The 12,487-nt window shown below is 38.3% G+C and overlaps 1 protein-coding gene across 3 annotated transcripts in view; it reads left to right on the top strand.

The window, feature by feature from the left end:
- Positions 1–12,487, top strand: part of HPS5 (HPS5 biogenesis of lysosomal organelles complex 2 subunit 2) — a 77,580-nt gene that overhangs the window by 53,586 nt on the left and 11,507 nt on the right. Inside the window, exon 20 of one of the 3 annotated variants that reach the window (XM_072619644.1) lies at positions 8,997–9,280. The exons of the other annotated variants lie outside the window; for them this stretch is intronic. Coding sequence (XP_072475745.1) covers positions 8,997–9,054 — 58 coding nt within the window. The 3' untranslated portion in view covers positions 9,055–9,280. Of the gene's footprint in view, positions 1–8,996; positions 9,281–12,487 lie in introns of those variants that run through there. 3 annotated transcript variants of the gene reach the window in all.

Genomic DNA, 12,487 nt, shown 5'->3' with positions numbered 1-12,487 from the left:
TGAGTTATGGGGGCACCCCACTCCCCTCTAGACCTGCCAAGAAGACCCTCTCACCGACCCTTGCCATCCGCGGGCGGAGGGACCCACGCGGCTGCTGGAGATCCCGTCCCTGAAGCCTGCTCGTATCTTCTCCTCTCGATGCCGCGGCCGTGGCAGGGCTGGGCTGGGCTCCGCGTCCGCAGAGCGACGGACCTTTTGTGAGAGGTTTGCAGGTCCCTCTGGAACAGAAATCTCATTTGCTCTACTGTGCTGTGGCCTCTACTACTCCAGAATTCGCCGTGAGTTCCTTTTTACCGATGTTCTATGGGTTGTGGGTTCGGAGCTATGTGTATATGCGTCTTTCTACTCCGCCATCTTGGCTCCACCCCCCCCTTCTATCATTCTTACTGTCTGTTATTTTCAGTCTCTCCCTTTCTACTGACTGCTTCTCTATGTCTCCCTTTGTTTCAAAAAACCTCACTTGATCCATCCATACTCACTAACTATTGTTTTATATCTTTATTCCTTTTTGTGGTTAAACTTCTTGAGAAGTCTATGATGATAGGAACCTCCAATTCTTCCTCCTGTCTTCTTAACTCTCTACAATCTGGCTCCCAACTTCATCCTTCAACTGGAAATACCTCTTTTCAAAGTTACCAATAATTTCTCAATTGCCAAATCCAATAGCCTTTTTTCAGTCTTCATCCTCTTTGATCTCTCCACAGCCTCTGACATTACAAGTCACTCTTTTCCTAGATATTCTCTTCTCTCTAGGTTTTCAGAATGCTACTCTCTCCTACCAATTTGACTTCTCCATCTCAGTCCTTTTTGTTCAATATTCATCCAGGTCACATCATCTAATTGTGGATATCTCACACGTCTACGTCCTGGGCCCTCTTGTCTTGTCTTCTCTTGTCTTGTCTTGTCATCTTGTCTTGTCTTCTGTTCTGTTCTCTTCTTCCTTTTCTCTCTATAAAGAGAATCTAATAAATTTAAACTAGAATGATAAATTTAAGAGAGTTAAATCTTATTTGGCTTTAATACAGCAACTTCACAAGTGCAAAATAAAGGAGTCATTTATTTAAAAAATATTTGGGGTTTGACTTCAGTGGACTGGAAGTTCAATATGAGTCAACAGAGTGAGATGTCAATGAAAGAGATCATACGCTCTTAGGTTACAGTAGGAGAAGCAGAATGTACTCTGCAAAATCCTAAGCTAATGTCTCATCATGCCACAGAGATCATCCTGGACTCTAACCTCTGACAAGTTCTACTATGCAATAAAAAGGTTTCAAGTATGGCTCTAAAGAGATATAAAGGCATCTTTCCGAAGGCTAGTTTAGTTAATTAAAAGGGTTCATCACTAGATTCATCCTCTAGTTTCACCCAGTAGGCTGACCACTTGATGAGTTCTTTGGTCATGCCAACTAATAAAACAAAAATTCAAAATGACTGTCATTTCCTACAGCTTCTTTTCAGTAATTGATGGTGTCAGAATGGCAGACAAGGAAGGAGGGGTGCTAAGAAACCCACAATTTTGAAATTGCTTATGCACTTTAACTTCCCTGTGAGTACTCTTAAGTATGAGGCCTTTGCCAGTGGCCAGTGAGGAGCCCTCCTACTGGAGGATCTGAGTCATGTCAACCTTGACATTCCCTCTACAAAAGAAACCAGAAGAAAGAAGGAAGTTGCAACTAAAATGAAGGTGGGCTTTCCAAGGAGAAAGAGAAAGAGATTAGTAAAATTGGTTTAATTGTATACCCCAGGGCAAAATGGATCATTGTGTCAAGGGCCTTTTTCTTATCTCTTGTAATCTTCTTGATACTGGAAAAAAGACCACAGTGAAAATAATTTTATCTTATGCACTAAGCAGTTGTAGTGGATTAAGAAGTGAAGAAATGCTATGGAAACCTCAAAAAGGCCCTTCAAGTGAAATTTTACTTTGATAGTAAAATTATTATAAAGGTTGTAATATATGACTATGTTGGGAAATGCATTGGAAAACCTAGATCAAGAAGTGGGAATGAGAGAGGCCAAAGACTTGCTAATTACATAGAAGTCTTTTGCCATTACATTATGACTTTCTTTGGGAAAAGAAAAAATAGGCACTGAATAATGTAAGCACTGAAAAAATGTCACAAAAATGAAATTGTTTATATATTAACAGAGAGGGAAAGACTCATTGTTGATGTGAGAATCACTTTACATCAACTGCCTTTGTACAGTTAGATGACCAATTTTTTAGAGCAAAGATCAGTCTTAGTCTGAAAGAATAGTAAAGAAAGATCCGAGAGGCAATTGAAGCAACTCAATCCCGAACTATTTATTTACACTAGCCATGAAAAATGGGGAAAAAGCACAACAAAAATTACATCAGCATCAGTTATAATGATTGACACTACCATGAGACTGAAAGTTCCAAAAAAGGGTTCGAGTCCACACATACTGAGAGGGTTGGTAGTTGGAGTCAGCACTGTTTTGGAATGTTTTTGTAAAGTCTCAGAGACAGATGATGCTTATTATGAATAATATCATCTCATAAAACAGAGAAACAACAGTGGGTAAAATCAGTTTGAAGAAAATTGGCAAGAGATTCAGCTAAGCAAATTTATCTTGATGGCATTTAAGCATAAAAACTGAAGAACAATCAACAAAAGCAAAACAGAGATGATCTGTAAAGATTTTTATTATAAACTGGTTGCCATCAAGGGTAGTAGAGCTGTCACCATCTAACGCCATTGTTCCAGATAATTCCTTGTGGATGGTTAGAAATGGCAAATGTTCTTATTTGCAGATGACATTATACTGATTCCATTAGGCTGTAAAGTATTACATGACTTTATGGAAAAGAGGTGTAGCCAATGAAAGCAATTTAACCTTGTCAACATGTAATCAATAAGGATCAATAAGGATGAGATGATATTATTCAAGTAGGAGTAAAAGATACCATCCAAGAATCATATGATAAGAAGGTAGATCACTCATGTGTCTAGAATGAGGGGTAACATCAGGACAGCCTGAATTTTTCGGTTGCAACTTTGCAAAGTCAAAAGGAAGTGAGGAAAGCCTAGCACATGGGATGGATCTTCTGAGGTGAAGTTGGGTTAGCAGACATGAATGAGTTGCAATGTGCACTGTAGGAAGAAATATCAAAATTGATAAGCTCCATTTAACATTTTGAGTGTCCCATACTGAGAATATCATGGTCCCAAGTTACTTGGGCCTGGTCAGATAACTGATAGTGTATAGTATTTAGTTCTGGGTGCCACATCTGGGAAGGACATTGGTAAATGAGAATGTATATAGAACAGTGATGCTTATGGTGAGGATAAAAAGGTATTCATTATGAGAATTTGTTGAAGAAACTGGAAATGTTTATCTTGGAGAAGAAAAATCTTTTTAGGAGGAAATATGATGGCCATCTTTAAGAAGTAAGGATTATCATCTGGAAGAGGGAATACACTTATCTTTCTTGGTTTCCAAAAATATGGTCACAGATGATTCCTTTGGCCATCAAACCTGGAAGTTACTTTCTGTGAGGTCAGATCTCCTACTCTCTCATCCATTGTGTCCCTTTATAGCTATGATCAACAACTCCTTTCCTCCAGACAGCTAAATCATTACTCCCTAGAAACTAGTGTGAGGTGTTATGTTTATACTTTAAGCCATTGGTGTCATTGGTGTAAGACATGGTCCCTGTCAGTCACATATTGACTTAGAAAATCACAAATTAGCATTATCTATGTTATATTTTTTTGTGAAACATTTCCCCATTATAATTTTTTTGCTTTTTAAAAATAAGGGTTTTTTTGGCTTTCTTCTGTTTCTTACATCATTATATTTATCTTAAGTAAACTTCATGCTTCTTCTTTCAGAGAGTCATCCTTTATAATAAGTAGAACTTTTTTTAAGAGAAAAAAAATCAGCACAGCTAACCAATACCTTTCAAAAGTCTGAAAACATGTGAAATGTTTAACATTTGGGACCTTCCACCTCCATAAATGGCTGGATTGGGGAGGGGTGTGTTCTGTCTTATCTCCAAATTATATTTAAATCTGATTCAGAAGCACTCTGGAGTTTTTCAAGTCACAAGTTAAGCATGTTTGCTTTAAGTCATGGTTCTTATATCAAAGATGAGCTTTTAAGGTCCTTTCTAACTCTGATATTCCATGTAATTCCATTTGTTCAGTTTCTTCATATATGCTCAGGCATATGATAGATGCTGTGGGATATAGTAGAAGTATAAGACATGATCCATGCCTTCACAGAACTTAGAATTGGTGACAATGAATATATGTTGCTCGACTGTCATCCTTAACTATGGAAGACTGATCTCTGTTGGTGAGTATGAGTGTTGGTGAGGTTGCTCTCAGACCTCACTCCTTAGAATGCGGCATCACTGCTTAGGTCCAATCTTAGATGTCCTCTGTCTGCTGGCTCTGCTGGAGTCTGGGGCTAAGCCTAATCCATGAAAGATATGGATGGAAAAACAAATAGGATACCTGAGACACAGCAATCGCCTAATATAATGTAGCCTAGACCCTATACCCAAAAGACATGGGAAAGGGATGAGTTGTAACTTTCTTGGATCCCTATCAACTATTTATTTCCACTCACCCACACACTATGACATGATTCTCACATAGAATTCATTCATCAAACTTGTACACAATAGCATGGAATTGGCTTAAATGCAAAGAGGCTGAAATGTATGTTTCTTCCCTCAACTACATATGGAGGGAGTCCTCAATACTTATCTCTGATATATACTCCTAACCATATTGCTTTACCCCAATGCAGGTTAAGAATAATCCATAAGAAGAGGGTTGGCAACTGCATTCTGGGGTAATCAGAGAAGGCCTTATTGAGGAGGAGACATTTTATTTGTGTGTTGAAGGGCATGCTTTACATAGGTAGAGGAGAAGAACCTTTTCATATACAAGGAATCGCATGAGCCAAGGCTCAGGCAGAATGAAAACTGGGAAATCAATGAAGTTTAACTCTGTAAGCTTTGCCTGCTCCTTGTAATTTTTCCCTGGGTTTAACCATGGTCTAATCATTTAACCTTTCCAGGCCTCACTTTCATGTCAATTGAATCAACTTCTTGAGGTAGCTGTGAAGCTCAAATGAGGGAAGATGTGTGAAATGTTTTATAAACCTATCAAAATATTGGTTATTTTTATATTCACAACTGAACTGACTACAGTCTATCCACAGCTCAAAGTTTGTGATTATCTGGTTCAATGTGCTAAATTGGTCCATAAGAGAATAGGGAAGGTTTCCTTTAATGTAACTCAACTGAAACATTGGATATGTTGAAGCTCCTAATGATACAGCTTTATCTTGCTTCTTTCTCTTCAATGTGTGAAATTGACCTCATGGGGCTCTTTCCTTTGTTCCATGACAATGAAAGTATGAGAAAGCATTCAAATTGGAAAATCTGCCAATAAACCAGAGTTGAACGTTTTGCACTATAAGAAAATAAGTTCTCTATTCCTTGGCATTTATTTCAATAGTCAATGAGGAAGAATTTTCAAGGGGGAATTCCCAAATTACCTCAAGGAGGATTGGCTTACAGATTCAATTCTAATTTTTTTCCATTGGTGACAACTTTGTGTAAGTATCAGCTTCTCCTCCATTGCCCAGCAGTCCTCATAGTGGAGCCTCCCCATTGAACTGAGAAAGGAGAAGGCATCCCAGGTAAAACTTCATTTCTTTTAGGCCTTTCTTTTCCTCCTTTTTGTTGCAGAGTCTTTATCACATCTAGTTGCAAATATTCTTGTGGATAGGGCCTTTTGTCTTCTGTTTCCTTTCTGTGATATCAGGATTAACATATTAAGCTCTAAATAAGACCTGCCTTAATGGAATGTATGTTCCTTGAGATCAGGGAATTCCTTAGTTTTTTGGGTTTTTTTTTTTGTATCTCCAGGGTATAGCAAACCATGACTTGTAATAGGCACATAATTAAAGTTTTTTTGAGTTGATTTGATTAATTGAATAATATGCTTTACTCACCCTATGTTAGTGAGTAACAAAATTAGGAAGAAAGCCTAGAAAAGTTTAGTTGTATCGATGGTGTCTGTGCTAAGGGTATTATCCAGCATGGTACCTATGCCAAGTGAATCCTGTTGGGCTTTTCCCAAGAGCTGATATAGAATAGGAAGAACTGAGGTTTTTTGATTCTTTGTATAACAATTTTCTAGTTTTCATATATTAGATAGTAAAGGTTGTAAGAAAATCAGATATGGATATGAAACTAGGAATATTGAAGTAGTGAAACCAAAAGGCATTTGTGAGTATTGGTCTGACTTCTTGAGCATCTCTTTCCTGCATTTTAGTTTGCTTTTCACAATGAAGCTCCTCATAGGCCTCTTCCTCCTTTCCTTATTCCTGTGTGTCGACAGTAAGCTTCTTATTGGTACGGTAGTTGGTAAAGGTAAGGAAATGTTAACTGGTAGGAATTTGTTACAGCTATCTATCTTCTCTTTTTGGATATACATCAGCTATGTTACCTTCTTTATCAACTGTATAACCAAATCTCTGCAATGGCTGTTCTAGACCTTTTCATCCCGTCTCAAACTTCCCATGAGTTCTCCTCCCCTACTCTCTCAGCAGAGAATGATACTTCATAGTTTCAGAGAAAATTGAGGCCATTCACCTTGAACTTCCTCTTCCCCTTTCCTCATCTCCTTTCACTCAGATACCTTCTGCTACTCTCACCTCTTTTACCTCTGTCTCTCATGAAGTGGCCTTATTCCTTACCAAGACCTACCCCTCTACTTGTTCACATTATCCTATTCCATCTTGTCTCCTTGAAAAGATTGTCCCCTGCTCTATCATCCCCACTCATTTACTTATTTTGTTTCTACTAGCTTATTTTCCCACCTTGATATTTTCCTTCCTCTAGGTATTAGAGATACCATTCTCTTCTGGATGTCCTCCTACCTATTGGGCCACTCTTATATCTCCTTTGCTGAATCCTCCTCTAGATTCAGTTTTCCACTCTGACTGTAGATGCTTCTTAGGGTTCTGTCCTGGGTCCTCTTCTACTTCTGTACTACATTTGGTTATTTCATTAACTTCCATGAGTTTAATTACCATCTCTAAGTTGATAATTCTCAAATCTATCTTTCTTGACTCAATCTCTCTGCTGACCTCCAATCTTACATCTCTAACTGCCTTTCAGACATCTCAAACTGAATGTCAAGTAGATATATCAAACTCAGTATTTCATAAAAGAATTCATTATCTTTCCCCCTGAACTCTCCCTCCCTACTACCTTCCCTATTACTGTAGAGGTAAACACCATCTTCTCAGTCCCTTAGGGTCTCAACTGAGGAGTCATGCTGGATTCCTCACTATATCTCATACTCCATATCTAAGCCATTGCCAAGATTGTTGATTTCACCTTTGTAATATCTCCTAAATATATCCCATTCCCTTCTCTGGCACTGCCACCACTCTAATGCAGCCCTCATCACCTCACACCTTGATTACTACAATAGCTGCTGAGGGTTCTGCCTGTTTCAAGTCTTCCCCAACTCCAATCCATTTTCTATTCAGCCACTAAAGTGATTTTTCCTAAAATAAAAGTCTGATCATGTCACCCTCCTACTCAATAAACTCCAGTGTCTTCCTATTGCCTCCAGGATCAAATACAACATGCTCTGTTGGGCATTCAAAGCCCTCCATAACCTAACCCTCTCCTACCTTTCCAATCTTTTTATATTTTATTCCTCATTCATACTCTTCAGTCAAGTGACACTGGCCTCTTATCTATTCCATGAACAAGATACTCCATCTTTCAGCTCTGGGCATTTTCTCTGTCTGTCCTCCATGCCTGGAACACTCTCCCTCCATTGCTCTGACTTCTGACCTTGCTAGCTTCCTTTAAGTCCTAGCTAAAAATCCTACTTTCTATGCTGTCTTCCTTAACTCTTCTGAAGTCCAGTGCTTTTTCTCTTTTAACTATTTCCTTTTTATTCTTATGTAGATTTCTTTGTATATATTTGTTTGCTTGTTGTCTCCTTTATTAGATTTCATGCTCCTTGATGGACGGATTGTCTTTTGACTCCTTTTTTTTTTAATGCCCAGAGTTTAACGCAGTGCCTGGCTTATAGTCGGTGCTTAAAAATGTTTATTGAATGAATGAGTAGAAATATTTTGCTCTATATGGGGACTCTACTTTTATTGACTATTTCCTTGGAGTATAAGCTCAGTAATGGAGTCTGACTTAAAGGGTATGGGAATTTTAGTCACTTTATTTGCATAATTTCAAATTGTTTTCCACAATTGTACCATTTCATAGCTCCAACAACAATGTGTTTGCTATGTTTCTATTATTCCACAATCCTTCCATTACTGACTATCCTAGAAGGTTTTTTCAAATAGTCATTCCTTACCTTAGTTGTTAGGATTTGAGGGTTTATGAAATAATGTTATTGTTAATTTACTTGTTGCATGCCAAATTTTTTTCAATGATCGACTTTTCTATTTTTCTAACTAATATGAAATAATTTAAAATACTATTGCTTCTCAGAATAATACATCTGGTATTCTTATGCCCTCTCTCTTGTCATTCCTTCATTAAGAACCTTTGAAATTCTTTATCTTTTCTTTCTACTGATGATCCTTTAACCATATTTTATAGTTCTTTTGGGTAATTTTTCTTAGTATAATTGGGATGGCACTGAATAAAATATATTGATTTAGGTAGCATTATCATTTTTATTATGTTGGTACAGCCAAAATATAAAATGGTTTCTTAAGCCACATGTTCTTAATATCTTACTCCTAACAAAGAAAGATTACTTGGCAGATGCTGAGATGGGTATGGGGATGGTGGTGGTGATCAATGAAACTTCATTGCTTGGGAAGGTGATGTTTCATTAGTATCTTTCCTTGTATTCTCACCAGAGTGCACTTTTCTCCTTTCAGATATGAGAATTGGTAAAATAGGAGGGGTTGGGCAGAATATGAAGTGTTGATTTCTCTAATAATATTTTCTTCTTTTCCAGTGATAATGGGATCTTCTCCCTAGATGACAACAGGAAGCAGGAAGTCAATGACTACTGAAGATGATGTAGTTCCTGGAAGGCAACCACAACCCCATAGATGCATTCAGTCCAGAAATGGCTGAAATTCTAAATTCTAAGCTAGCTTTCCCTTCCTGCTCCCTCTTCCATGTAGCTTGTGAGCTTCTTTTGAAGTAATGTCCCTCTTCCCATCTCTCAGCTGTAGGTGTGCAAAGTTGTAGCTGTTAACATGCAGGAATCTAATAAACATCAGTACTGAACATGAACTTTCCTGAATTGTTTGCATCAATGTTGAAGTCAAATAACTTGTGCCTTTTTGACCTTGTGTCTGACTTTTGAGGGACCACAGGTTGGACATCTGAATGACTGTATATTTGCTCTCTTAGAGGCCTGGAGTCCATTTTCCTTAGTCGCTCAGTGCTGTTCCCTAAGAAACCCTCTGCCTAGTTTCTCAGTGATTTAGGTACCTCTCTGCCAGTTACCTGAGTGGACTAGTTCCAAAGTGAACCATCACAGATTTTGTGAAAGCTTGAAATAATGTAATTTAGAAAAGAAAATAGTCCCTTACCTGGATTTTCCTATTAAGATTCTACTCCCATTTCATCTACCTTCATTATCTTCCCTTTCAAAACCCCGTCGTTCTACTCTTCTTCAATGCCAATATTTTGTAGTTTTTGTTTCTTATATTCAGATGTTTTTATTCATTATTCTCAGTGTATTCTCCCCAAAATCTGTCTCCCTACAATGTCCATTCCAAGTGTACAGATTCCTTGGTGTTTAATCACTTTCTGTGTTCTGTGTTTAGTACCCAACTCCTTAGATATCCACGGTCCTCTTGGAGTGCACCCCCAGAATCCATTCTATGTCTAGTACCCCCAGATGTCCTCTTCCTTTTCAGTGCTGTTAGTTCAGTCTCCATTTCACAATGTTGAATATCCTCATTCAGCCCTTTCAGTATCTGTTACTCAAAATGTCTAATCCCAATTCCCCAGTCACCAGTGTCCAGAGTTCTCTTGATGTTCATTGCCTGTGTCCAGATCTTTTTTTTTCTTCAAACTTCACATGATCTAGTGTGCTTGGTGTTACTACCAGTGTCCTGAACCTTTGTTGTCCACCCCCATGTCCATGCCCTTTTTGTGTCCATGTTAAGAGACTAGTTTTCTTTATATTCTAAGATATTTTCTCCTTTTCTATAATTGAAGCATAGTCATATATGATTCTGACAGTGGTTCTTTTGTACTTTAATTCTTCCTTTCTCACTGTTTTATAGTATTTTTACTTTGACCTAGAAGCTCTGGGTTTTAGCTATGATATTCTTGATTGTTTTAAATTTGGTATTTCCTTCAGAAGATGACCTGTGAATTCTTTTTATTTTTAATTTACTTACTGATTCTAATACACATGGGCTTTTTCCTTTTCTTATTTTTCAAAATAAGGTACTTAAGGACTTCCTTTTGATATGGTGATAGGCTTGTTTCAGGGAGTTTGATAATTCTTAAGTGAACCTTTTCTGTAGGTCAAACAACTCACTTGATCTAAATTGTCAGCCTTGTGACTTTCTTCTAATATTTTTCTGTTGTCATTGAATCACTGACTTCTGTTTGATATTATTTCTTATTTTAGAAAATATACTCTTTGGGGTATATATTTTCCCTTTCTCTTCTAAGCTATGTATTCTCTTTTCAATTTGTTCCTCAGGAGTTCTAATTAAATTTTGTATCTTTTCCCTCATGTATCCCATGTACTCTTGGATTTCTTGTGATCAAAATATCTTTTTTTTCCCCACTGAGGCTTTATTTGTACCCAATTTGGAGTTGCTATTGTGTTCTGGATTTACCCCTTGAACTTTTCTTAACTCATGCTATTCCTTCATTTTCTTAGTTATTTCCTCCTATCCCTAGTCCTATTTCTTCATGCCCCTAGCTTGAGTTTCTACACTGGGACTTGTGTGAATCCAATCATCAAAATTCAGACAACTACTTCCATGCTTATGGGAACTATGATTCTGTCCAGAGGGAACCAGGTGGAGTTTGTGCAGCTAAAATGATCAGGTAGGAACTGGGGGATGCCCCTGATAGTGGAGCAGATCTGAGTTGTCTGGGGACCATCAGAGGTCTAGAAAAGCCAGTGATTAAACTCATTGTAAAGAATAGAGGTCCTCTTCCTTCTCTGTATTGCCCAGACTGTCTAGTACAAGATCTTGAATGGTAGCTACCCATTCTGTCTTGCTAACAAAAATAGCAGCAGCATTGGATGTTGTTGGTGATGGCACCCTATCAATTTCCTAAATGTGAGATAACCTTGGGGGGAATCTTCTTTTTTGTGCCCCTCATGATAGAGGAAGGTTGTCTGGCAGAGGTTGAGCTGGATATAAAGGAGCAGCAGTGGGGTCTAGACTGCTCTGGACTCAGGTCCAAGTGTTCCCTTCTCCTTCAGCAATAAGGAAGTCTAACGCAAAATGAGGCAAAGTATGAATTTCTTGAGTATCTGCCTTCTTATTTTTGAGGGATGGCTAGGAGCTTTTCCTGAGTAACTACAGTGCCACTTGAAATGAAGACTCCATGGCAGACCAAGTAGTCAACACATGGGGTTAGAGTGACAAAGACCCAGATCCCTTTAGACCAGCAGGCCTGGATCTTAAATACTAAGCAGGCTTCTCCTTCTTGCTTCCTCTGCCATGTAGCCTTTAAATTCTTCCTTGACTAAAGTTCTCCCCGGGATATATAGAACTGTACCTGCTAGCATGTAGGCATTCAATAAATATCAGTGTTGATCATGAGCTTTCCTAACTCTCTGTATGCCTAAGTAGATCCATAATATACTATTCCTGTCTGAAACTTGACCTGACTCCTGAGTTACCCCTAGCTTGGCCCATGAGTGACTTTTGAGTTATTGAGTTATTTCTCCCTCCAGTTCCAGGGCTTAGTCTCTTAGTGACCGTGTATTCAGTTTTTATGAGCCTGAGTTATCCAGGAGGGGCAATCCAAGAGTGACCCGTCCCATGTTTTAGGGAAACTTAAACTGAAGGAATAGAAAACCTAGAGAAGAAAATGGCCCCAGAGCTGTCTACCTTTATAGTTCAGAACTACTTTCTTTCTTACTTGTCCCAGTGGTGTCCTTCCCTATTCTGTTGATTTATACTGTTGATAGCTTGGGTAGCTTAAAGTCTCCATTTTCCACTGTCAGATGTCCATATGTAGCCTGCTCCCTTACTATCTAATCCCTATTGTTAGGTACCATGGTGTCTATCCCAGCATCCATTCCCTTTAGATCCTACCCCAGCATTCTTTACCATTTTTTAGTTGATATCTGCCCCTAGTATCCATTCCCCTTAACTTACATCTATCACTCTTCAGTGTTTAGTTTTTTTGGTGTCTAACCTCAGGATTCAGTTGTCTTTAGGCCACTCCCATTATAGAGTTCCATTGATGGTTATCCCTTAGCATATCATCTTCAGTGTCCCATCCTCTTGA

Source organism: Notamacropus eugenii, chromosome 6, assembly GCF_028372415.1.
Source record: "Notamacropus eugenii isolate mMacEug1 chromosome 6, mMacEug1.pri_v2, whole genome shotgun sequence".
Classification (NCBI taxonomy): domain Eukaryota; kingdom Metazoa; phylum Chordata; class Mammalia; order Diprotodontia; family Macropodidae; genus Notamacropus; species Notamacropus eugenii.
The sequence above is the reverse complement of the archived record's forward strand: the minus strand, read 5'-3'. Positions and strand labels throughout refer to the sequence as shown.